We start from the raw sequence: 25,801 nt of genomic DNA on the forward strand, positions 1-25,801 counted from the left end.
ATCACCATCGGTGAGCGAGGACATGCTATCACCTTCAATTGCACGATAAAATTCTTTTTTTTTGCGCTGCCAAATCCTTAGATGTATGTTGTTGCAGGAATCACGTGGCTGATATCCTGCAACTTGTTTGATCCTGCAACACAGATATCATTTTGACGTTGCAAAGCAGATTAGTTTGGTTGGGCGAAACTATAGTTCATATTCTGGAGCAGGTGAGCTAAGGTTTGCTATCATCTTCAATTGCACGACAAAATTAATTTTTTTGTGCTACCAATCCAAAGAGGTATATTTTTGTAAGAACTCGAAAACAAATGAAGAAATAATTGAAAAGGTGCAGAACATAAGCAAGATATCTTCATTATTAGACATGTTGTTCGTATCTTACAGAGAACGCCGTTGCAGAACAAACAGAGAATCAAATAACTCACTGACAAAAAGGTTGCAGAACAAATGACAGGATAATATCTATCCCACAAACTCAACAACAAAATAAATTGACGCCACAATCGTGGAAGAGATAAGTGAGCGCTCAATTTGTAAACATAATGTAGTTAATGATTTAAATTTTATAAAATTCTAATTAAACTACAACCATTAGATGAGAGTAAAAAGAAGGATCATGATTGGGACTCCGAGAACTCCAAATAAAATAAGACTACAGATAACTTTTGTCAATAAAATAAATATTATATTAAAAATATGATAAATTTGACTTTTACGCCATTTTGGCCTTTTGGGTGAAATTTGCCATTAAAATGGGCCGGAGACCTTAGCAAATCACCCAAAAGCCCAAAATAATACACTTCCTCACCAAGCCCCACCCTATATATTCACCGCTAACCAATTTCTAGGGTTTTAGAGCTTCAAAACAGAGGGTGAGCAAAGCGGCGCTAACAAAATGGTGAAGTTTCTCAAGCCCAACAAAGCCGTCATCGTCCTCAACGGCCGTTTCGCCGGCCGGAAAGCCGTGATCATCCGCGCCTTCGACGAAGGCACTCGTGACCGCCCCTACGGCCACTGCCTCGTCGCCGGCATCTCAAAGTACCCGAAGAAGGTCATCCGCAAGGACTCCGCGAAAAAGACGGCGAAAAAGTCGCGCGTGAAGGCGTTCATCAAGCTGGTGAACTACAACCACATCATGCCGACGAGGTACACTCTGGACGTGGATCTGAAGGATGTGGTGACGGCGGATTGTCTTCAGTCGAGGGATAAGAAGGTGACGGCGGCCAAGGCCACCAAGGCGAAGCTCGAGGAGAGGTTCAAGACCGGGAAAAACCGCTGGTTCTTTACGAAGCTTAGGTTTTAAATTTCAATTTGTGTTGGATTATAAGTTTTATTGGATGATGACGTGTAATGTTTTGGATTCAAATGTTGCTGGAGTTTCGGATTCGTGATATGCTAATTTAGATATGTTTTTGATTACTTGTTATTAGTAATGCGGAATTGGTTCACGATTAAGTTGTATCTGTGTTTTTCGTATCGAATGATTCTATCTATTTAAATGCATAGTAATGTATTAGGTGCTGGTGTTTAAATGTAGCTAATTGTGATCTGGGAGGTGGATCTGTTTGCATCAGGAACCCTCTATTCTTTTCTGGTATAGGCAAGGGGCAGCTTTCTTTTTTGTTAGTTGTCTGTTATTAATGCTAGACTTGTTTTTCATGTTATATAAATTATCAGTTTTATGTAATTGTCATTTTGCTTGCATTGAGTTGAGAATTGAAATGAGGTGAGGATAATGAGAGATTTTGAATAATGTATGAGGTGCTGTGATGATTTTGCTTGTTCCTGAGTTGATCATAAATAACGAGTGATTGATTCTGGCTAAAATATGGAGTTCTATTTTTTTTCCGGAAGGGAATGTGAAGAATAAACTGGCTAGAGTAAAAATTATGGTCAATTTTGTTTTTTATGTTGGGTTCTTGAAAGTTGTAAACGAATGCAAAGAAGATTAGAGTTGGATGAGAAAACTAATTGAGCTAGAGTAAACTAATTAGTTTGATGATTTCTATGACAAGAAAGAAATAACACAGTGTAAACTATATGACATGACAAGTCTATACTTGTTGTAAAGAGGTTGAAGAAAAACTGAGAAACATTTGTAGATTGATGGGATTAAATTTGTGTAATCAAACTAAAGAATGTATTATTGCACATACAGTAATTGTTGGCAGATGTGGTTTGTATTCTGTTTGGCTATTGCATCATTTTAACACTTCCAGATTGAAGTCATGTCAACAGGAGAAATTAAATTTAAATGTTTACAAGGCAATAGCCCCATTGTAAATGTGAGTGATTGACGTTCAATCTGTTTATAAGAATGTTTTTGTTTTCTTGAAAGTTTCTCACTATAGGGTTGATGGTACAGGGGTGTAAGAGTTTGCGATTATATTTGTTATTATTGTTTTTTGTTATATTTTGTATGGAAGTTGCTTCATTATAGTATATTTTTGGGTGTACAGTATTACAAAATTATGCCTTGTCTATATGAAATCTGCCTGGCTGTTTATATACAGTGAACCGGGGCTAGCAATCTCGGGTAATGAGTTGTTTGGTTCTGGTTGTATACTTGGTCCTGTTTTTTGGTCAACCGGAACCTCCTGTTTTTGGGTTAACTGGGACCCGAAACAGGTTAAAAATTTCAATCTGGAGCCGACCTGTTCATAATGACCTGAGCCAATGTAGAATCTGAATCTGGTTCAAACTTGAAACATTGTATGGATAAAACGAGATAAAATGAGACAGTGAGTTGCTAATTGTGTTTGTAAGTGTCTCAATGGTGATTGAGTTTTGAACATGCAGAAAGACGGAAATGCAGATTCTGCTGCAAATTCTACTGTAAGTACCACTGATGACTGTTAGTAGTTAATGGCTTTCACTGATAAATATCTAGATACTTTGTTAGTTTGTTTGGATGATTTGAGTAATATTTTTAATTACTTATGTTCATGCTCATTCTTCCAGAAACAGGAGGGCATCCCCCCACGCATGTTTAAAGCAGTGATTGCTTCAAGCCACCCTGAATTCTCTACTATGAGACAACAAGTATGTTTGACACCATACATGAACCATATCTATCTCTTCTTAGGTTATTTTGAAGTGGATTCAACAATTTCTTTGAACTTAATCGTATTATTGGACATTTTCTTTTGTTTATGTGGTTATTATTGAGGTAATCTATTGAATAAGTAATTAAGAATACAATATTTTTTAGGATGCATTTGAGTTCTTCCTACATTTCATTGACCAAGTTGAAGTACTAAATGCTGGCAACCCTCAATTGGATCCTTCAAGGTGCTTCAAATTTGGTATTGAAGAGAGACTTCAATGTCCATCTGGGAAGGTTGCTTACAATAGCAGACAAGACTGTATTCTCTCTCTCAATATTCCACTGGACAGAGCCATCAACAGAAGCAGGTTTTTTTTTTTTTTTTTTTTAAATAATATGATATATCTGATTGTGAGAGAATGATACCTCCCCACATACTTTTTGCTCAACTTAATGGGCTGCAAACTTTTTATATTTGTGAATATTGTAACTGCTAATCCAAATCCTCGTAACATTGGTAATTCCAGATTCAACTTTTTCAATCTTTACAGCTTTAACCATAAAAGATTAGACGTGTTTCTTTGGTTGCTGTAGAGCATCTCCAATAGCCTCTTTATTTAGGCTCCTAACTTGAGATTTGAGGAAGGAGAGGAAAAATGTTGCTCCAAGAGACTCTTAAGTGACTCTTAAATCACTAAGAGCCTTTTGTTTCTCTCTCCTCTCTCCTCAAAGTTAAGAGCCACTACATTGCTCCTAACTTATTTTTTCACAATAAAAAAATCCTTCCCTCCAATTCACCTCCATCTTTCCATCTCTTTTGTTATAGTGGAGCCCAATATATGAATAAAATATGAAATAGAGAAGAGATGTGGAGAGTGTTGTTGGAGTTTACACTCTTAACTTTGTCCTAAATTGCTAAGAGCCATATTTTTTATATTATATTTAGGAGCCAACAAGGAGGCTCTTGGAGATACTCTTATTTATTTTGCTCTTTACCAGAAGTTTGGAGGGAATTTGTTTATTTGGACTTCTTTTTGTCAGGAGTTTATTTGGACTATTAGTAATACAAGTATATGTATATTTGCATGTTATGTATTGTATTGTCCAACTCCAGATAAAATAAAATTGAATAAAGATGCATTTTATGTTTAGTTTCAACGTCATCTGCATTGAAAATTTTCAACCTAATTACTAATTTTCTCTTCACCCTTTACTTAACATGATCATGGTTGCTGTGGTATTGCAGAGTACAGACTAATTGGACTGGTGAGCCCCATTGGTACTTCTACCCATTGTGCCCATTATGTTGCTCACACTTACAAAGACGGAAGGTGGGAGAGGTGATATATAACGATGCAAAAGTTGGGGCTTCCAAAGATCCTCCAAAAGACATGGGGTACTTGTATTTTTATGAGAGAATTGTTTCTTAGATTTTGAAAGGTAGAAAGTAAAAAGGGAAATCCTTAGCTCAACAGTTCACAAAGAAGCGAGTTTGCGTAACAACTGTGTTTACTAAAATCATTTGCAAAAGCGTCTTGTACTGTCCACATTCACAAAGAAACATGATATGATGTTAATAGTGATGTGGATGTGAAAAATTTCTCTGGCTCCAGCTAATACAGCTTCATATCCACCATTTCTTGTGAAAATTCTGTTTCACCAAAGACCTCGTGCAATAATTTCTCCGTAAAGCTGATTAGTTTCTGGTTTAGCACTGTAGAGATATTTATTCAATCAAATAGATAGACCAATAATTTGATCAAGAGAGAATATTGAACACACATTTGGGACGTAATCTGTTGGGTTATCTCACATGAAACACTTGAATAAAAAGTTATTTACGAACGATTTAAATGGGATGATAAAGAGTAGGGGGTCTGTTAAGTTCTGCGAATAATACGTGGAACACCTAGGCCGAGATCGAAATAAGTTCTCGCTACTCTGCGACAGAATAAAAACATTAAGTTACTGGCTAGCTATGGAATTGTTCGGTGACTAAACATTTTTGCGGGGACTCTCAAAATAGATCATCTGTCTATAACTCTGTTCTAATACTTCTCGGGGGTGATCCAGAATCAAACTCGGATGTTTCGGAATAATAAAATATAAACTCACAAGCTATCTGATCATGAGATTTTTTTTCCTTTTGGAAGATACAGATCATGTTCATATTCACGATATTTTGAAGCATGAGTCCATTGAAGAACTTGTTATATTGACCGATATTGACCGACTTATATGATCGAGGGAGTACTATGGACCTGTTTGACGTATTTTATTTACGAAAAAATTACATAAATATGAACGTTTTGTAAAATAATTTATTTATTTCTACTATATAAATCAGGTTAAACGTCTCTTTACTATTTCATTATAAGAAAAATGTAAATGTGATTTATTTATCTTTGAAATAAGTCTCTATATTCACCGTTTAAGATGAGTCAAACATGCTCTTATATCTCTTGTTTCAGTTAGAATCTCTACAATTTACATAAATCAAATAGTACATTTACATATGAAAAACTGTAAACTAACAAAAAAAACCGAACTTTTCATTTACATAATACAGTTATCAGAACTAACATGAAAAAGCTTCCAGGCTCCCTGACAGCTCTGAATACTATTCATCTACATTGTTCCGGTCAGAATCTCTAAAATTCTCATATATATCATAACGAGATAATTTTGCGTCGAATGATACTACAACATCCTCTGTATATACATCAAAAATCAAGAGTGAAGCTGTCCACCGGTCTTTTCCGCTGAACATATGCTACTAACATACGTATGTCAGGAACCTGGACCCGATAAATAATAACGCAGAAACCAAATTGAGAAAGAGACAGCTTCCAGGCTCCCCAGACTGCTTCAGATAGTAGTTTCTTCAGAATACTTGTCCCAGCATAACAGCATACTGATGCACTCCCTCATAATATACAGCTTTCCTCTCTGCTGTCTCACAAATCTCTTCAACTTTGCAAATCTCCTTACCAACCTCCCCATACTCTTATATAGCCCAGCACCAATGCAATCCCCTTCTGCAGCTAGACCAAGTCTAGTAGCCAAATATATTTATACATATGACTTAGGAACAAAACATACAGAATCTCAAGTAGAGTTTAATCTTCGGCATAGGGTCCATTTGTTTCCTCACTAAGCATCACTATCACGTGTAGGCGTGCTACTTGGCTCTCTTGCAACGCGAATTAGTTCTTCTCATTGCCTTTGATAATTCTTCTACTAAGTTAAATCTTGCTTAAATCCAAGACAGAACCTTATCTTCCTCTTCAGAAGCCCTACATCATAGTCTTTTATTGGACCATTTTCGTTTCTTTTTCAAAATACTCACGCTCACACAAACATGGATACGGTGCATGGTGGCTGGTGGTGGTCCTCAGCTTTTCGGAACAACCTGTTTGAGTGACCCCAAATAACAACCACCATACATGAGGTTTAATTAAGGCCACTTCTAATAAAGATCTTTACATGATAGATTGTTACAGTAACACGAGTACTTGAGATATCTTTTTCATATAATTGTCGATTAGAATGCAGGGGAAACATAGAGGGCTCCTGATTATCTAAGGATAAGATCTCTACTGTTGTTTGAATCTTTGTGGACCTCTATTATGCTACTTATAATGGCCTGATCAGTATATTAGTTTGAAATAATATGGCGAAATTGGGGTTTTGGCCCTATAAACTGAGTTAGTCGCAATCTATGATAACGCGGAGTTGGTCTTTAGTGGCAGACCAGGGGAGACATTAAAGAGAAATGGGTTTCAAAGTACAGTATAGAGACTTCTTGATTTGGAATGTAATGCATAATTAAAGTTAAAAGAACAAGCTGAAATCAAGAGTGCATGTGGGAGAGATAGGTTTCGGATTTCACTAACTCAAACGATAGGGCAGAGCTGCTATCTTGCAGAGAAACAAGATCAAGTGAAGACAGAAACTTTTTAATGGGAGACAGCATATATAAAAGCATTTAACAAAAGATACTAAGCATATGGAGAATCAACAAAAGAAACTTAACACTTTGTATAAAAATCTATATATGCAGAGAGACTGAGAGAGAGAGAGGGAGAGAGGGAGGGAGAGAGAGAGAGAGAGAGAGTGAGAGAGAGATACTTCATACTTCCCATTTGCAACTGAATGTGTAGTTTCTATAATTCTGCTTCACAGACCGACATTTGAAGTGCTTTTATGCAAGTTTCCCTGATTGTGGAGTGCTTTTATCCGACAATCAATCCCAAACACCTTGGCACTAACAAGGCCCGACATGCCACCACCACTACCTTCTATCTTCCTCCATAGCCACCACCGATTACAGCAACAAATTAAACCCATAAAGCACTTTATATTGATCTATATTATCGATACTCTTGTGACAGTGACATTGTAATCTTGATATTTATCTCTCTTTTCAGATACCCTCTTGAGTCTTGATCTAATCTTATTCCTACCTAGACATTCATAGTGATTATGACTCATTATGAGTAAGCATCTGCAAAATGCATACATATAATTCGAGAAGATACAAGTTATATACTAGAACTAGAAGATGAGTCATGTGTGCAGAGAGAAAAAGGAGCTTGTTCAAACTTCATTTAGTTGGTTCACAGTTAATTAACCATCAAGAATTGTTACAAAGTTGGTGATACAAACAGAGCCTAAATTCTTAAATCAATATAACATGAGTGATGAGGCACATTTTTACAACACTAACAAGATAATAGTTACGTTATGAATCTACAAACTTTCGTGCTACTTCAATATCCAAAATTTCAAGTCCTTTGAAGGTTGTATGAACCTAATGTTCATTGAGCACATTCTGAACCCCTGAACACCGACAACCCTCTGGTCTACAGCTCTGAATGGGATTCCCGGGGAGGGGGGAGGGGACTCCCGGAAAGGGGGAATGGAAAGTTTTAACAGAAGTCTCCTTTAACATGTCAAGTATCACACTACACTATAGTAAATAGTAGCTGGCATGAGTAAGTTAACTATTCGAAACAATTTAAACAGACTATTCCTAGAAATGCTCAAGGTTGAATCCTAACTTCTTCACCAATCATACCTCTGCATCCGTTTTACATTCACATCATCGTAACAAACTATGAGAACCAGAGAATATCATCATAATACTCGGTGTATAATAAAGGTTAACTGTATGGTGTGGTAGACTCAGGTATTATAATAAATAATATCTCAGCATATAATTTATCAGAGAATTGTACTAGTCTTGACAACTTTCACATTGTCTTCTTACATATATTTCATCATACATAAAATACTTGCCATGGACATACGCTGCATAATATGCAGAACATTATACTGATGCTTTCTTCCGAGCTCTACTTGCTAAATACTTGGTACTAAAGCCACTAGCTCACATAAGGCGCCTACCCCTTGCCTCCAGATATCAGTTTAGCATTTTTATCAAACATTGACAACCAGAGCCTGCACTTAAGGTTTGTAAATGAAACCATGTCCACACCTGCATCAAACGGAAAGAAATTGATCAAGAAACAACCATATAAATAGCAAATTAAAACAATAGAACTATTCCTATCAAATTTTACAATGATGACTGTAAGAGGCCTAAAGGCACCAAGTTTGCAAACTGGCTCTCTATTATCCTAATGCATCAAACAAAAAAAAAGATGTGGAAAATCTGGATCCCTGGGCTACAATACCTACATATGCTGCAAGGCAGAGTAGCTTCGATTAATCTACTAAACTATGATTTTGAGAAATATACTACAAAAATTTACACCAACAACAGAGTTATCATTCACTAAGTATCTAGGATCCACTTTTCATTTCTCGTATTAGGTAATGGCTAATTTTAATGATTAACTATTCACTTCTCACCTTTTTCACACTCTTTTCACATTTTTTACATTATCCTCTACGTAGTAGAAGTAAGAAACACTTTTTTTAAACTTATCAAAACGGTCCCATATAAGTTCACTTCTGGCTCAAGCCAGAAATCTCAGAAGTTAGAAACCCTACTTTTTTTCGGTCACTTATTTTTGTTTTTAAATTTGATTTACAAAAATATATATTCCCGGGTTAAAATAATTTACAATGTTTTATTATTAAATTATAATTTTTATACCCGTTAAATTGTAAATATCCAAACACATAATTAAAAATTATTTTTCTAACCATTCTTCTAAACTAAGTCAAACGCAACATGTCATGATCGGTTCCACTCAAACTCTTGAGATACGCACCTAAATCATTTAATTAAAATTACTCTGTCCGCCATGTGTAAAAAAAATCGAAAACAGAACTCGGGATGACCAGTAAAAATACCTGCAACGAACAGCTGAGCAACCCATATATTTATCGATATAGATCTTGCATCCAGGACATCTCTTCCACCTTCGATTCTTCGCAAGCTGCATCAGCAAAAGATCCTCAGCTTCCCTCTCATCCTTACTCAAACTCTGAAACTCCAAACATTCCACCCCCAAATGCCACGGCACACGACAATTCGCGCAGAAATCCCTCTCACAGTACTGACAATTCGACAAAGTAGCCACCATCCCATCATCAATCAACATAGCAGAGCAATCTTTGTAAGGGCAATAAAATTTCTCCCAGTCAAAAATCACGGCCTCGCATAACGCCTTGCCCCATCGATCAAACACCTCAAGCGGCAAGATCAAGCGACAATCCTCGGGCTCTAACAGTCCCCTGCAGCCCGGAACAGGGCAGAGGATTTGAGTAATGTTGTCTTGGAGCTTGCTTGCGATGTACGTAACGATACAATTAGTACAATACGAATGAGTACACCCGTTGATCGAAAAGGCCTCGTTAAAACTCTTCTCATCGACACATATTTCACACACAAAGAGAGTACTGGCTTGAGTGTTTGATGACTCGCCAGCCTCGAAAGTGGAGTTTAGAGTGATTTTACGACGAGGGTTTCGATTTGGGAAGGGGAAGGAGTCGAGAACATGCACGTCTTCGTAATGGGTTTCTTGCGTTGCACGGTTAAGGTCAATGAAGAAGCGTTTCTTGTGGTTTCTTGGTTGCATGGAGTTACGGTAGGTTTCAACTGAAATGGCGTTTTCTTTGGTGGCTCCCATCGGTGGGTTGATGGGGACGTGATGGTCGTCGTCGTCGTCGGGGATTTCGACGATCTCGACTGGCTTGACCTTGGTCGCCTTGGAGACGTATGTGGTTGATGTGTGTACAAGTGATGAAATAGGGTTTGTTTAATATTTTTGGTTTGGGTTAATTATCAAACTCATCACTAAAGTGGACAAATGGTATCAACTTCATCACTGATCTCCACGGGGTCTCAAGTTGCTCACTAAACTCGCTTAATGGTATCAAACTCATCACTGTTGTTAAAAAAAAGTAACGGAAGTTAGAGGGAGTGACAGATTGGCGGTTGACGTGGCACATTAATAAAAAAGACTGAAGAAAAACAAATGAAAGAAAATAAAAAAAAGTAGAAAATAGAAATGCCACATAATTTGAAGTTTATATGAAAATAAAGTATAAACTTTTTATTAAATTGATTTTAGGATATAATTATCTAAATAAATGTATCGAACTAAATTTTAATATATAATTAACTAAACAATTAAGATTAACTTTTATGTTTTTTATTAGATTATAATTTTTTTTGAATAATATTGAATTTTTTTCTCTTTTAATAAATTTTATTTATGTGAATATTATTGTTGGCAAAAAAATATTTCCAATTTTTTTTATATCACCAACTTTTTCAAAATTTTAAGAAAAATCTAAAGATAGAACATAAAGAAATTCATTTCGATTTTTAACACTTCTATTTCTTTTGGAGTTTTTCGTACCAAACAAAAACATAAAAATAAATATATGTAAATTTAACATATGAAGCAACATACATTGTCCAAATCTTCAAAAACAACACATAATGTTGAAAAATATTTTTTTGCCAACAACAATATTCACATAAATAAAATTTATTAAAAGAGAAAATATTTCAATATTTCAATATTATTTCCTTTCATTTGTTTTTCTTTAGTTTTTTTTATTAATGTGCCACGTCAACTGCCAATCTGTCACTCCGTCTAACCTCCGTTACTTTTTTTAACGGCAGTGATGAGTTTGATACCATTAAGCGAGTTTAGTGAGCAACTTGAGACCCCGTGGAGATCAGTGATGAAGTTGATACCATTTGTCCACTTCAATGATGAGTTTGATAATTAACCCTTTTTGGTTTTTATGAAGGGAAATGGTAGTTACCTAAAAAAATTGTTTCAATTTATTCTTCGATTGTCTTGACTCCAATAATAACGAGACCCTTTCTATCTATGCACATCAATCATCTAATCACAATTTTTGAATTAGGAAATTTCTACGAGTACACATTATCCTTTTATGAAATGCGGATGCATGTAGAGTTCTATTCTAATAAAATTCTTTTTATGAAATGCGGATGCATGTAGGGTTCTATCCTAATAAAATTCTTAGTTAGGATTTTCGAATTACTAATTTATTTATCTAAACATGTATGAGAAATATTAGGTATCCAAAAAAGTGTTAACAATTTTATTTTTTTCCCAAATTCAATTGGCAAGATAAGATTGGTTCCTCCCACGCTAATAGACCATATATACTTAATAAAAATTTTGAAAACAAATTCTGAGATACGTAGCATTTTCATTTTATAAATTCGTATTTGTTTTAGTTTATCTTTAAAAGATTATAATATCTTGGACGGGCCGAATCACCTCTCCATAGCAGTTTGATGAGCAAGTCCAATAGGTTACCTATCCCATTATTTATAAATAATATAAAATAATAATTGTTAGTATGTCTTAGTGATTTAGGTAATCTATTTTTAGTGTCAACTCCAATGGTATTTCCTATATTTGTTCTCCTAAGATTAATTTAATAATAAATTTGGGAGAGAGAAGGGGAAAAGGAGAGAATAGACAAAGAAAGAAAGAGAGAGATGATTATATTATTCATAAATATTAAATAGGTAATGGCTAGAGGTTACTTATAAATAGGTAATGGCTAGGAGAATTAAAGTTCTAGTGATTTAGGATAACACTAGGATAGTGTTGGAGTGCATTTTTTTTACCCATTACCTAAATGTGAGTTTAGGACATCATATAGGTAACCTATTGGACTTGCTCTAATATCCTTACAGGCCTGATATGCTAGGCCTGTAGAGATGAGTCCAATCAGTTACTTTCCTAGGTCGACCCAACCATTTCTTTATAGTTTCTTTTTAGGATGTTTCTTCCAATTTTTTACATCTCAAAACTTATTAAAAACTAGTTGAGAAGCCGCGCGTTGCGGCGGCCTATAGAAATCATATTAATGATTCAAAAATAATATTTGTAGAACAAAATCAATTTGCAGCAACTTATAAAAATTACATTAATGATTCAAAATTAATATTTGTAGAATAAAATAAATTTTATATTATAAACATCTCGATCCAATACCAATATTAATATTTAAAATTGTAAAATTGGACTATAATTCATGAGTGAAAAAATGATAATAAATTTCTACATGTAATTAACGATTTTAAAGCACGGCGAATCTTAATTTCAATTGTGTTTTTTTTAAAAGTAATCATTTTCTTGACTAACATTATTATTAAGTTTTCTAAACACTGCTTCTTAGACATTTAGCCATATACATCGATCGTCCAATAAAACAGAGAGTAAGCTTGCAAACAACAACAAATACGTCCGACGACCAAAACAAATATTATAAAAGAATAACCAACAAACATATATAACTGTGATTAGGGGTTTGTATTCGGTTAATCGAAACCAAAATTCTATGAAAAATTCTACTGAATACTGAACCTAATTAATTTCGGTTTTGTAACCGAACCGAAATTTAAATTTCGGTTAATATTGAAAACAGAAATTATTAACCGAAATTTTCAGAAAGCCTCTAAAAAGTGAAAACTATGAAAATAATTTGAAATAAACATCATTACATCAAGCATTAAGATAATTTGTTGCTTAAAAATTACAACTACAAGTCTCCGATGAGTCAGTTTAAGACAGTACTTAAAAATATTTAAGTTCACAATCCAAGTTAATAAAAAAATTCTTCAGCCGGAAGCCAGTAGCCAGTCCTCTATTTCTGCACCCGATATCTTCATTTGATAATGTCACATGCACCTGATTTTTTTTTAAAAGTAAATAAAACTTCGGTTAACCGTGGTTAAAAAACCGAATAACCGAAAAATGAAAATTCGGCTACCGAAAACCAAACCGAAATATAAATTTCGATTAACGGAACCGAAATTATTTCAGTTATTCGGTTCGGTTAACCGAACCGAATGCACATCCCTAATCGTGATATTGAGAGAGAGTGTAGGTTGTGTTTAGATGATCCAAAACCCTAAAAAGTAAAAACTATAGGGGTATTTATAAGTGCATAGAGACTTATGTGCTACTCTTTTCTATAATTAAATAATCTGAAATATGATCAGATTAAAAAACTTGCAAGTTACTATATTTCATAAATAAACTGAAACAGAATCAGATTAATACTTGTAATCTATTATATTCAATAAATAATCTGAAACAGAATCAGATTAGTTTATGCCAAGATATATACCATATCAATTAATCTGAAACAATTTTTTTTGATATCTTTCATCCAAAATTCCAGAAAATTAGAAAAATAGAACGGAGCTATCTGAGAGGCGCCACCTACACATTTTTTTTTTTTTGATATCTTTCATCCAAAAATCCAGAAAATTAGAAAAATAGAACACCAGAGAGAGGTAAGGTTGTGGTATTGAGAGAGAGGAGGTTGTCTTTGGATGATCCAAAACCCTGCAACCTATGAGGGTATTTATAGGTGCAGACAGACTTGTGTGCTACTCTTTCCCATAATTAAATAATCTGAAACAAAGTCAGATTAAAACTTTGAATTTACTATATTCCATAAATAATCTAAAACAAAATCAGAATCTGAAACTTGCTTCTAATATATTCGAAACTATAAAAGGTAGTTCTAATTTTTGATATATTTCATCCAAAAATTCAAGAAAATTAGAAGAATAGAAAGTTGTGTGCTACTATTTCCCATAATTAAATACTCTGAAACAAAATCAGATTAAAACCTTGAAGCTACTATATTCCATAAATAATCTAAAACAAAATCAGAATCTGAAACTTGCTTCTAATATAATTGAAACTAAAAAGGTTAGTTCTAATTTTTGATATCTTTCATCCAAATATTCCAGAAAATTAGAAAAATAGAACGGAGCTATCTGAGAGGCGCCACCTATACGCCCCTCGCTTCTCCTTTATATAAGTATATTGATAGTCAATTGATCCCGCCATCTTCCCACTTTTCCTCTATTTTCACGCTACTTCCCTTTATACATTAAAAATCAATGTGTCTCACACCACTCCATCCACTTTTCTTTCACTTTTCCACTATTTTATATCTAATTCTTAATTTCCGACTTTTCTTTCACTTTTCCACTATTTTATACCTAATTCTTAATTTCCGTGTCCAAATTAAACGTAAGAACTGACTAGGACGGAGGGAGTACATATATATTAACCTCCGTGCCTAAACCAAACATAAAAAATTGGCCGGGACGGAGGAAGTAGCATCTAACATCGATTAGTAATTTTTTTTTAATTACAACTGGCTGTTCAAAAGTAAAACTGATATCTTTACACCGACCACAATAACTAAACCTTAATATATATTTAGGATTGGATATCAATAAATCTGAATACATACGATGAACAGAGAGAGCCATTAGAAATCTTCATCCAGTTTAAAGACAAAGTTTCCGTCGCCATGTTGTAAATTTGACATAATAGAAGCCTTCTGATAATCTCCCACCCGTCTCTCGAAAAAGTTGGCTTTTCCTCTGTCATGAAAGCAAATAAACAGTAGCACGTTAGAATTTCCAAATAGTCAGAAACCCGAATCTTCCCTTACAAATCCTTGGAGAAAAACATAGATACTAGAAATGTGTTTCAAAATGTCATATATATTCCTTGGTTCCTCATCTACCAATGTGGACAAAGGCGATGACTGTATACATTTGCTTCACTAGTGCGTTCAACTTATAATTAAAAGCACTTAAAACTCATTATCAGTTTCCATCGGAATACTTACTGCAAAGAGATGAATTCCATCCAGTCAAAGGGATTCTCTACATTGTACTTCCTCTCGCACCCTAAGGCTTCCTGCAAGAGAGTGATTATAGTTTATAGATCACCTTCAGCTCAATCACAGCCAAAGTATAACTTGAAGACAGGAAAAAATAATAGCCTTACCAACAATCTGTCAGCAACAAATTTTATATACTGGCTCATCAAGGTTGCATTCATGCCAATCAAAGCGCATGGGAGGGCCTCACAAACAAACTGACACTCTATATCTACAGCTTCATGCACAATCTGATGAACTTTTTGTGGCTGCAGTTTCTTCCATAGTAAACTAGATAAACACAATATAAAATCAAAATAGTCCTGTATCACTTCTTTTAGAAACAATGATCAGCAAGTTCAGACCTCGTATATTTAGCTTTCAACAAAACTAACCTGTATAGACTGCAAGCAAAGTCACAATGAAGACCCTCATCTCTTGAAATAAGTTCATTTGAGAATGTCAAACCTGGCATCAATCCTCTCTTTTTAAGCCAAAAGATGGCACAAAAGCTGAGAACAAGATGACGATTACTAGCAAGTAGATTGCGATCACATGCGGGGGGAAAAAAAAAACATATCTGGCTATCTGCTAATGTAAAGGACATATAACTATAAGACTCAGACAGCTGGTTTACCTTCCTGAAAAGAATATTCCTTCAACACAAGCAAAAGCAACAAGTCTTACCGCAAAAGACGTAGAACTGCATGAGAATGCAAGGAATAGCTGATGACATTTAGTCCCAACAGTGTATTCAGTTGGAAAATAAAATTATCTACCTAAAATATCAATATACAAAATCCTATTCACTTAGTTTAAGAGTTTTCATTGAAGGACATTGCACTGACGTTGCATTAAACTATCTATCTAAAGATTCTGTTCAAACTAATCTTTACATTGTAGTGGATGAGAACAGAACACAGTTTCGGGAATCTATGTAGCTTTTTAAGAGACATGATTAACTTCTAATACACAAGCAACGGGGGAGGGAGGGAGGGTGCCTTAAGCAAGAGAAGAGATATCAAACATAGAATTCCTTTTTCTTTTCTTTTTTCAATTTGCTTCTAGCGGGCAAGTCTGATCAAAGTACAATCACCAATTAAGATGCAACAAAGTTCCTAAAAATATATTAACCGCAATCCAGTCCATCAGAAAATTATGATGATACCTTCTGATCCAGTTTAAAGCCCACTGAGCTTTTTGAGCAACACATGGAATACTTTCAATGGCATTAAACAATCTATGCTTCTCCATCGAATCTTTGATATATGTTTCCAAAAGTAAGCTGTACATCTCTACAAAAATGGCAAGTTAATCATATCAAATATCAGATAGATCATGACTGGAATGGAAGAATATCACTGCTAAATGAATACAAAACACTACCAGAATGAATATTTTCCATTGCAATCTGAAAACCATAAAAAGCTCGAGCCTGTCAAGAGAAACAACAGTTGATGCTATTCAACGAGGAGACATAAGTACGATCGGCATATAATGTAGTCATCTCCACCTGCTATCTGTTTCTGCGAAGCACTGTCGACATAATGGCACATATAAGGTTAAATTAATTCTGTTACATACCCTAAGGGTTACCCCATTTCATAAAGAAATCCGTTAATACAAAATTTAGTGGCAAGTCATAACAATCCCAGTCTTTCAGCCTCTACAGGATTCTGAAATTCAAGTCACATACTTCAGGATTTCACTTTTACTAGCAAGTATCAAGAAAGTGATCAACCTATGACTTTGTGATTTGTGATACGAGAACCGATCTTATATATTGACCTGTTCATATTTCTAAATCCTAAGGGAAGAAGAAAAGCAATTGTAGCAACATGGCTGATTAAGTATACAATTGTAACAGATAAGACTTCACAATTTGGTCTTTCTTTTCTTTCACCAAGATGGACTTCACAATTTGGTCAAAATCAATATATTTTCCACCATGAGTCCATGACAGTGATGCAACGTACTACTAATATATGTTTCATATGTACGCTTAGGATAAACTAAAGATTTTGCAGTCAATTACAATATCGAATCTTAATCTTATACCAACATTACATGCTTCAAAATTTAAATTAGCGCAATGCCTCAATTGTTGTTAATTTACCTCAGGAATTTGAACATCATTCAAAAATCTTGCAGCTAAATTTTCCAGAACAATTCCATCTGATGCAGCGAAAAAGGCCAAAACGTGGCTTATAAAATGTTTCTCAGAAGTAGACAAAGTTTCCCAGTGTTGCACATCGAGAGAAAGATCAACTTCCTCCACTGAAGCCCAGACATTTAAATAACATAGCAATTAGATAGAGCAAATATAAGGACTCTGTAACATTAAACTGCTTTACAAGGAGAAAAATGGTTGATTAATCCCCCGCTCTTATTCAGTTAGACTATCAATAAGATGGTACCCCTGTCAAATTAAGCATTTAGAATCACCCAATGACAAACATAAAACGCCCAAAAATACACATTTATGTAGACATCCATTTCCACAGGCTATGCAGCTGTAATTAGTATTGTCACAACTAATATAAAAGCATCTTCAGGCAATTTATCAAATAAAAATATTATTGCTAATTCACTTGATTAGTTTCACAAAAAGTTCACTGTCCCCATCACCCAAGCATGCTTCATTGTGTCACCAGACAACCGTATTATTTTGCAGTAGTAAGGTATTAGGCAGATCAGTATAAAAAAGGTGCAGATTGCACCAAGCAGTGGTTGGGTTAGTTCAAATTTGGAATATATAACAGGACCGATCGATTTAAAACCTTTTTAAATCTTATGGCAAGTCCAACAATGTCTTAAAATGATTCCAAAGCTAAAATTTAAGACATTTGGAAGAAATGAGTGCTCCAACAATGTCCTAGTGGTGCCTTAAAACACTACTACATCCAACAAGTGCCTTACTTTTAAGGCACCACTATGCAAGTGCTAAACCATTTTTATCAATAAAAAAATTAGTTTCCCTTCATTTTAACACATCTCTTTCCTTTCATATTTTCACTTCCCTCCAATAATAATTCAAATATATTATTATTTTAATAATAAGGCATGTTGTTGGGGTTCATACATCAAAATGATGTCCTAAATTACTAAGAGTCTAAGACACCATTTTTTATTAGCGAGATGGTCCCTAACAAGAGATTGTTGGGAACAATCTATACCTAATAAAATATCGGGGATAGCAAAAAACCCTAAAGTGGGTGTATAAACCGCGGATAGGCCTGATGGCCCCCCTGCATACACATAATAAACCTAGTGTAATCTCTTTCCGCTATAAAATAATGCGGATAGTTTGATGCAACAAACCCATATCAAGGACCCGGACCCTTTTTATTATATTCATAAGGCATTTAGTAATTAGTAGTACATTGTTGAACTCGCTCTTCACAAAAACTAGATTAACCAGCCCCTTCAACCTCAACCAAATCGACTAGGCACTATTTACCAAAATATCACAACATATAACAAAATTTGAGAGCCTATACAAATCAAAGTACATATGCATGAACAACATAGCCATTAGCCACACAAAATAAAAACCTAACACAAATTTTAATAAAAATCCACCGACATATATATAGATATATTGAGAGAAAACCTGCCCAAAAACTGGCTTGAGCCCTCTTATACATCTCCCAGAGTTGAGGGTATTTAATAGGGAACATACAGAACTTCTGGGGCTGTTCCATTAGTATTGGCTCTTCTTCTTCCTCAATTTGCACTCCTTTTGTTTCATTTTTACTACAACTCATTTTTTCCTGTGTCCAGAATCTTGAAATATCTGTGATTGCAAAATATATAAAAAGTCAGATTAAAGGGATTATTTCAGACACAAGCCTTTGAGAAACAGAACAAGACACATATGTACATGTAAATCAGTGTATGTGTTAACGATGATATGTGAAAGCGATGTTCTGGTTTTGTCCCTGCAATCGCGTATATTTATTTCTGGAGTATTTTTCTGAAGGTTTTTTTTTTCCGGATTCGGTTTTCATGCTAAATACAAAACCAATACTCCCTCCGTCCCCCTCAATTGTTTACAAGGGGGACACGGAAACCAAGACAATGTACGAAAAATGAGTAAAGTTAGATAAAAAATGAATATTTAATAATAGATTTGAGATAGTGAAGGATAGTGAAGGAAAATAGTGGGTGTAGTAGTAGTTTTTATTGTTAAATATGAGATAGTAAGGGAAGACCATGGGTGTAATGATGGGAAAAACTTGCTAACGTAAATAAATGAGAGGGTAAAGAAATGAGAGGGACAGAGGGAGTATTGATTATCAAGAAAAATATCAAACTTTTTGCAAGAGCAAAAAAGAAAAATATCAAATTAAAATTAACATTTCAATATATGATATAAATTGTGTGCATTTAATTATAATAAAAATAATAAAATTACCACTCTTTGTGCTACTCTCATATTGAAATTTAGTGTTTTTTTTTTTGAGTAAATCATATTGAAATTTACTTGATGAGTTCGTGGTGCATAATTTCATCAAGTTTCAAAAAGTGGTTATAATTTTAAATTTATAAATAAGTGATCAAAATTTTTACTGAATTTTAAGATGATGATTGCACTTTATAAATTACACTTAGTAAATTTGTAATTTATATCGAATTTCACACATATAATCACGTCTTAAAAAAAATAAGTAAATAGATAAGATCATAATATCATAAGAATATATATATATATATATATATATAATAAATTGAAGAAAAAAATTGATATCACATACACGCATATATATCAGTATTTTTAAAATTATATAAAATTGGATCTAATTATCTTAATTTATTATTTATATTACAAATTCATATAAAATTATATATAATTTAAAAATAACTAATTAAAATTCACATTGCACATATTACGAACTAGTAATTTTTAATCAACTATTTTACTAACAAAAATAATTGAAGATTTTATGAAAAGAATTCACTGTCCAACTAATTATAAATATTTAATAGACAAAGGTAGATAAAAAAAAAAAAATTGAGCTAATTTTGATATGCATCACACAATCAAACTCACTCCTCCTTGAACAATCAAACTCACCGGTGAAATGAGAGGAGATGTTAATCAGATGTTTTGGTCAACTGATTAACGTAGATATAGTAGATGATTTGACTAGCGGATTGAATTAACTGTTTTTCATAAAATAGTTCGATAAATAACTGATTGATTAGTTTTTCTTGACACAAATCAAAACCTCTAATCCAAAAAACTCCTCAAAAGTAGCTTCTTCAAAATTAATTTTTTGAATCCAAACCTCTATTTCAATATGCTAACTACCAAACACTCATTTCAACAGATTTTAATGATCAAATCTCTAAAACACCTCAAATCTCTAATTTTACTCCAAAATTCTAGTTTCCAAACATGCCCTTGTAGTGTGATGGGTTTTCTCGACCGGACAAGGATATATTAAGGATTAAAATTTATTTCTATTCAATTTAGTTTTTTATCCAAGAATTATGGATGATTTGGTGTTTATAAATAAAGTTGAGAAAAAAGCAAACTAAAATTTCTTTAATATCAACTACTCATTACACACGATCATCACATTTCGGTGAATTTTTGGTCAAATAATTATTGATAGATGTTTGTTCCAACCTCATTTTTGTTAATCACCAATTTTTTCCGCCATTATTGATCATTAATTCACAAACTAAAAATTTTCATCAATTCTATAAATCTGATATAAAATATGATAATTATTTTATGAGTAAATACAGATTGTGTACCTGTAGTTTGCTAAATATTCGATTTGTGTACTTGTAATTTCAATATAGCAGATTGTGTACTCCAAGTTTCAGCTTCCGTACGATACGTGTACTGCCGTCAGTACCATGTGTATCGCCGTTTGTAATATCTGTAGTAAAGGGTGGGCTTTCTTGTAATAACAGCACATAAAGCAATCTCCTCCCTTCTTCAGTTAGATTTTGGCGCCAATCTCCATTACATCATCTCATCTTTACTCTTAAAAAACTAAGCAGCTGGACATTGATTTTGAGATGCCTTGGCTTGTGCGCGATGGTGATCAATCGGCTTGCTATGCTCCTGATGAAGCACCCAACTACAGAGGTGAGCATCTAATCTCTCGAGCATCTTTACTTGGTTTTTATTGATGCTCCATATGAATCACAACATAGGGTGCATGTAATTAGTGTAATCTGTTGATGTGTTATGTTACTCTCCAAAATAGTTTGCTAGAAACCTCAGTTTTTGTTGTTTGGTCTAGGTTGTTTTTAGGGTTTATATTTTAGGTTGTATACTGCTTAACATATATGTCTTTTGTGCCACTTTTTTGTTACTCTGCAGATAAGCCTGATAAATTCACTTTGAAAATTCATTTTGATGGCAAATTTGAAAGAAATCCTACAGCTTATGTTGGTGGTTCTATAAAATATGTAGACATGTGTGATGTAGATGAGATGAGCTACTTAGAAATTGGGAATATGTACACTGAATGTGGTGGAACTGGTTATGTTAGTGAGGTTAATTACAAGCTTCCTGATGCTGATTTTGATAGTGGTCTGTTCCCTTTATCAAGTGATGAGAATGTGTTACAAATGTGTAACTCTTTGCCAGCCAACAGAGTCATGTATGTGTATGTTTTAAGTGAAGTGCTTCTCACCCAAGACTACCTACCTTCACAACAATATGATCTTTCTTTTATTGACCCTTTGGATAATGCATATGATAAAGAAATGACAGAGCAACTGTTGCATCTTGAGGGCCTGCAAAGTGAGATTTTTGATGTGGAAGAAGAAGAAGTTGTAATAGAGAAGGACAATGCTGATAAGGAACAAGTGGTAGATGAGAATGATGTCCTCAGTTTTCATGGTGATAGCTCAAATATGGACTCAACAGATGATGATGTTGCTGCTTTGAGTGAGAAGAAGAAAAAGAGTGAGGCCACCAACTTTGACAACTATGGTGACTTTGAGTTTGATATATCTGATCTAACTGGTTTATTGAGTGAAGAAGCAGGGCAAGTAGGAAAAGAAGGGTCAGATTTTAGTGATTACTATGGAAGTGAAGAAGAGAGGATGGCTGCTAACACCACAGATGAAGAAGAGGAGAGTCAACCTGTTTTTAATGAAGAAACAGATATGTCTGATCCAAAGTTTGAGATGGGGATGTGTTTTACTAGTGCTAGTGCATTTAGGGATGCTGTGAGAAAGCAAGCTATTGTGCAAAGAAGGGCAGTGAGACAGGTGAGAAACTATGGGGTAAGAGTTAAATTTGTCTGTGATGGTAAGGGATGTGGCTGGAAAATATATGCTTCTAAAATGCAAAATAGTTCCACATACCAGATTAAATCATATGCTGCTGCTCACACTTGTGGACCTACATTTGAACAAAAGCAAATGAGCAGCACCTGGTTAGCCAAAAATTATGAGAGTGAAATAAGGATGAATCCATCCTGGCCATTAGCATCTTTCCAGAAGAAGATAATCAATGATTGGCATTGTAATGTTGGATTGTCCATGGTAGGAAGGGCTAAGAGGCTGGCACTGAAGAATATTAGAGGGGACCATGTTCAACAATATGCTAAGTTGTGGAATTATGTTAATGAGGTTAAGAAAGCAATGCCTGATTCTACTATTGATGTTGTTGTAGAAGCCCAGGAAATTGGTTTGGATGGTCCTAGGTTCAAGAGAATTTATGTATGTTTGGGGCCAGTTAGAAAGGGGTTTAAAATAGGATGCAGGCCAATCATTGGCCTGGATGGATGTCATCTAAAAGGACCTTATGGAGGGCAACTTTTGACAGCTGTTGGTTGTGATTCTAATGATGGAATGTACCCTATAAGTTGGGCTATTGTGGAGGCTGAAAACACAGACAGTTGGAACTGGTTCTTAAATCTATTATCTGTAGATGTTGGCATTGTTAATTCAGCTAGTTGGACTTTCATTTCTGACAGGCAAAAGGTATATTGCATGACACCACCTTTTAACATTATACATGCCTATCTTACATGTCATAACTATGTGTATCTGTGATCCATGCAGGGGTTGATCAATGCATTAAATGCTGTGGTGCCTAACTCTGAACACAGATTTTGTGTTATGCACCTTTACAGAAACATGGTGAAAGAGCACAAAGGCATAATTTTAAGAAAACTTCTTTGGCTTGCTGCAAGGGCTACTACAGAGTATATGTTTAACAAACATATGGATGAGTTGAAGAAGGTATTTGAGTACTCATATTTATGCTTTTATTTGTAATATTTATGCATTTATTTGTAATATTTATGCATTTATTTGTAATATTTAGGGATTTATTTGTAATATTTATGTCCTACATTCAGCTGTCAAAGAAGTGTTACAACTGGTTGATGGAAAAGCCCAAATCACAATGGACTAGGAGTGCTTTTAGGATCTTTTCATTGTCTGATATGTTTGTTAATAACCACTGTGAGGTATTCAATAATAGTATTGGACAATTTAGAGATCTTCCTATAATAGGGCTTCTGCAAGGATTACATAAAAGTGCAATGGTAAGAATTCAAACAAGGAGGGATAAAATGCTTAAATCTTACTCCCTCAACCCAATTTGCCCTGGTGCAATGAGAAAAGTGAACAAGTAAGATTGAATTTTCTACCTTTATTTCATAGTTTTGTATTAATCTTGTCTATATTAATCTTGTGTTCAATTGTATTAATCTCTGCAAGAGCAATGTCCTACATTGGAGGCTGCATAGTACAATGGTCAGGGAAGTCAACCTACCTAGTTACTATGACTGATGGTGGACATGAGATTGTTGTGGATCTGGATAGACATACTTGTGCCTGCAGAAAATACCAACTCACTGGACTACCATGCTACCATGCATGTGCCTGTATTAAGTGGAGGAACTTGAATTTGTCTGACCATATCCATAAGACATATACTAAAGCCATGTTCCTATCATGCTATTCTCACACAATTGAACCAATCAACAGTGAGCAGTTTTGGGAAGAAACTGGTGCAGCTCCAATTTTATCTCCTATAGTTAAGATAGCTCCAGGCAGACCAAAGAAAAAAAGGGACTGCAGAAATGATGTTAAAGCAGATAATCCCAATGCAACAAAGCTGGTTAGGAGGAAGACTACCTTGAAATGCACCTACTGTGGAGAAGAAAAACATAATGCCAGGAGTTGTAAAGCTAGGGTAATTTATTTAATTTTGCTGGATTTTTTATTCATTCATTTATTTAAGAGTCTCTTTATTTAATTCAATTGGAATTTTTTATTACATTCATGCTTCTGGTGTCCATGATCTATACTGATTTAAGTTGAAATTTGTTATTTAGAAATTGGAGAAGGATAAAGAAAGGACTGAAGTAGGTGCTGGTGCATCTAAGAGGCCATCCAAGAAGAGTAATGCTGCCTCAAAAGGCACAACTGATCAGGATCAGGGGACAGCTGCTACAAGTCAACAGAAAATGCCAACACTTAAAAGAAAAAGTAAGGTGGGAGTCATTGAAGAAGCTGAGACTCAGGGTGGTATTTTCACATCTTATTCTCAGCCAATTCTAATGTCACACACTCCTCTAGGGGTGCAACCTACCAGATTTAGTACAAATGAAAATCACACCACAACCTTGAAGAATTTGGAAGCAGCAGCTGAGGCAAGGAAAAAGAATTTAGGCAAGAGGCCTGAATGGAAGCTTTAATGTAGTCTGAAACACTAATTTTTTGAGCCTATCTATTTTTTTGCATCCACTAAATGGATGAGAATTATGTTACATGTGTAACATTTGTGACAAATTGTTATTTCTGTAACATACATTGCTACTATTAACCTGATAGGCTGCTATATTAACCAGTAGAGGTTTAGTCCACTGTCATTGGAAATGACAGTTATTGTAAAACTCTTTTGACTGTAATGAAGTTTTAATGGAGGTAGTTGTTGATGTGATTGGCTGTTCAAACCTTGGGAGTAGCTTGCATTTACACCCTCTTCTGTTTTCTCTGGCTATAAATTGAGGTGTAATTCTTGTTGTTCTTGCATACAACACTAATATTCACAGCTTTTAGGTCTTTGTTTTACTAGCTTTTTCAATTAACCATGTCTACATGGACCAAGCCACAAAATGGTTATGTCAAAATCAATGTAAAGGGTGTGTTTGTTAGGTCTGAAATGAGGGCTGCTATTGCTTGTATCATGAGAGATGATAAGGGAAACTGGATCAAGGGCTGCCAAAGCATGATTGGCTTGGCAGTGCCAATCACTGCTGAGTTGTGGTCCATCTGGTATGGCTTGAGGTTGGCTTGGGAGAAGGGTGAAAAGTCTGTGATTCTTGAATGTGAGTGTGCAGAGGCTGTGGATCAGGTGCTCCATCCTGATGAGAATAATGAAATGTATGATCTGATTGTTCTCATCAGGCAGATCATGGCTGAAGCATGGGACCAGTGTGACATTGTGCACATCCCTGACTCTGCAAACTTGCCAGCTGCTGCTCTTGCAAACCGTGCAATCCAGGGTCCTGGTGGCCTTGAGGATCTGTTGGAGCCACCAACCTGTGTCCGTAGGCTCTTGCATGCAGACAAGATGGCCTGATTTGGGAGGGG

The 25,801-nt window shown here is 34.8% G+C and overlaps 4 protein-coding genes across 5 annotated transcripts; 2 read left to right on the top strand and 2 right to left on the bottom strand.

Annotated features, from left to right (window-relative positions):
- The first annotated feature begins 835 nt into the window (after positions 1–835).
- LOC108197064 (large ribosomal subunit protein eL27x) lies at positions 836–1,422 on the top strand. The gene has a single exon (XM_017364545.2). It carries the CDS (start codon positions 899–901, stop codon positions 1,304–1,306), a length of 408 nt encoding a protein of 135 aa, XP_017220034.1. The 5' UTR covers positions 836–898; the 3' UTR covers positions 1,307–1,422.
- Positions 1,423–1,570: 148 nt separating this feature from the next.
- Positions 1,571–4,878, top strand: LOC108197063 (ubiquitin carboxyl-terminal hydrolase 14). 2 transcript variants are annotated; one of them, XM_017364544.2, is made up of 4 exons: positions 1,571–2,838; positions 2,965–3,045; positions 3,215–3,417; positions 4,296–4,876. In XM_017364544.2, exons 1-4 carry the CDS (start codon positions 2,797–2,799, stop codon positions 4,477–4,479), a joined length of 510 nt encoding a protein of 169 aa, XP_017220033.1. In that variant the 5' UTR covers positions 1,571–2,796; the 3' UTR covers positions 4,480–4,876. The 2 variants fall into 2 exon arrangements, with proteins under 2 accessions (XP_017220033.1, XP_017220032.1); XM_017364543.2 differs by lacking the exon at positions 1,571–2,838 and having other exon boundaries at positions 2,848–3,045; positions 4,296–4,878.
- A 3,343-nt stretch (positions 4,879–8,221) lies between these two features.
- On the bottom strand, positions 8,222–10,259 carry LOC108197061 (E3 ubiquitin-protein ligase RSL1). Its single transcript, XM_017364542.2, has 2 exons — positions 9,374–10,259; positions 8,222–8,549 (listed from the first exon to the last, which is right to left on the bottom strand). The coding sequence occupies exons 1-2, from the start codon at positions 10,150–10,152 to the stop codon at positions 8,519–8,521; spliced, it is 810 nt and encodes a 269-aa protein (XP_017220031.1). The 5' UTR covers positions 10,153–10,259; the 3' UTR covers positions 8,222–8,518.
- A 4,328-nt stretch (positions 10,260–14,587) lies between these two features.
- On the bottom strand, positions 14,588–19,233 carry LOC108197887 (ribonucleoside-diphosphate reductase small chain A). Its single transcript, XM_017365628.2, has 10 exons — positions 19,101–19,233; positions 18,831–19,013; positions 17,334–17,494; positions 16,604–16,652; positions 16,386–16,512; positions 15,855–15,920; positions 15,613–15,729; positions 15,346–15,508; positions 15,185–15,255; positions 14,588–14,933 (listed from the first exon to the last, which is right to left on the bottom strand). Exons 2-10 carry the CDS (start codon positions 18,982–18,984, stop codon positions 14,819–14,821), a joined length of 1,023 nt encoding a protein of 340 aa, XP_017221117.1. The 5' UTR covers positions 18,985–19,013; positions 19,101–19,233; the 3' UTR covers positions 14,588–14,818.
- Positions 19,234–25,801: the final 6,568 nt, after the last annotated feature.

This window comes from Daucus carota, chromosome 8, assembly GCF_001625215.2.
Source record: "Daucus carota subsp. sativus chromosome 8, DH1 v3.0, whole genome shotgun sequence".
Taxonomy (NCBI): domain Eukaryota; kingdom Viridiplantae; phylum Streptophyta; class Magnoliopsida; order Apiales; family Apiaceae; genus Daucus; species Daucus carota.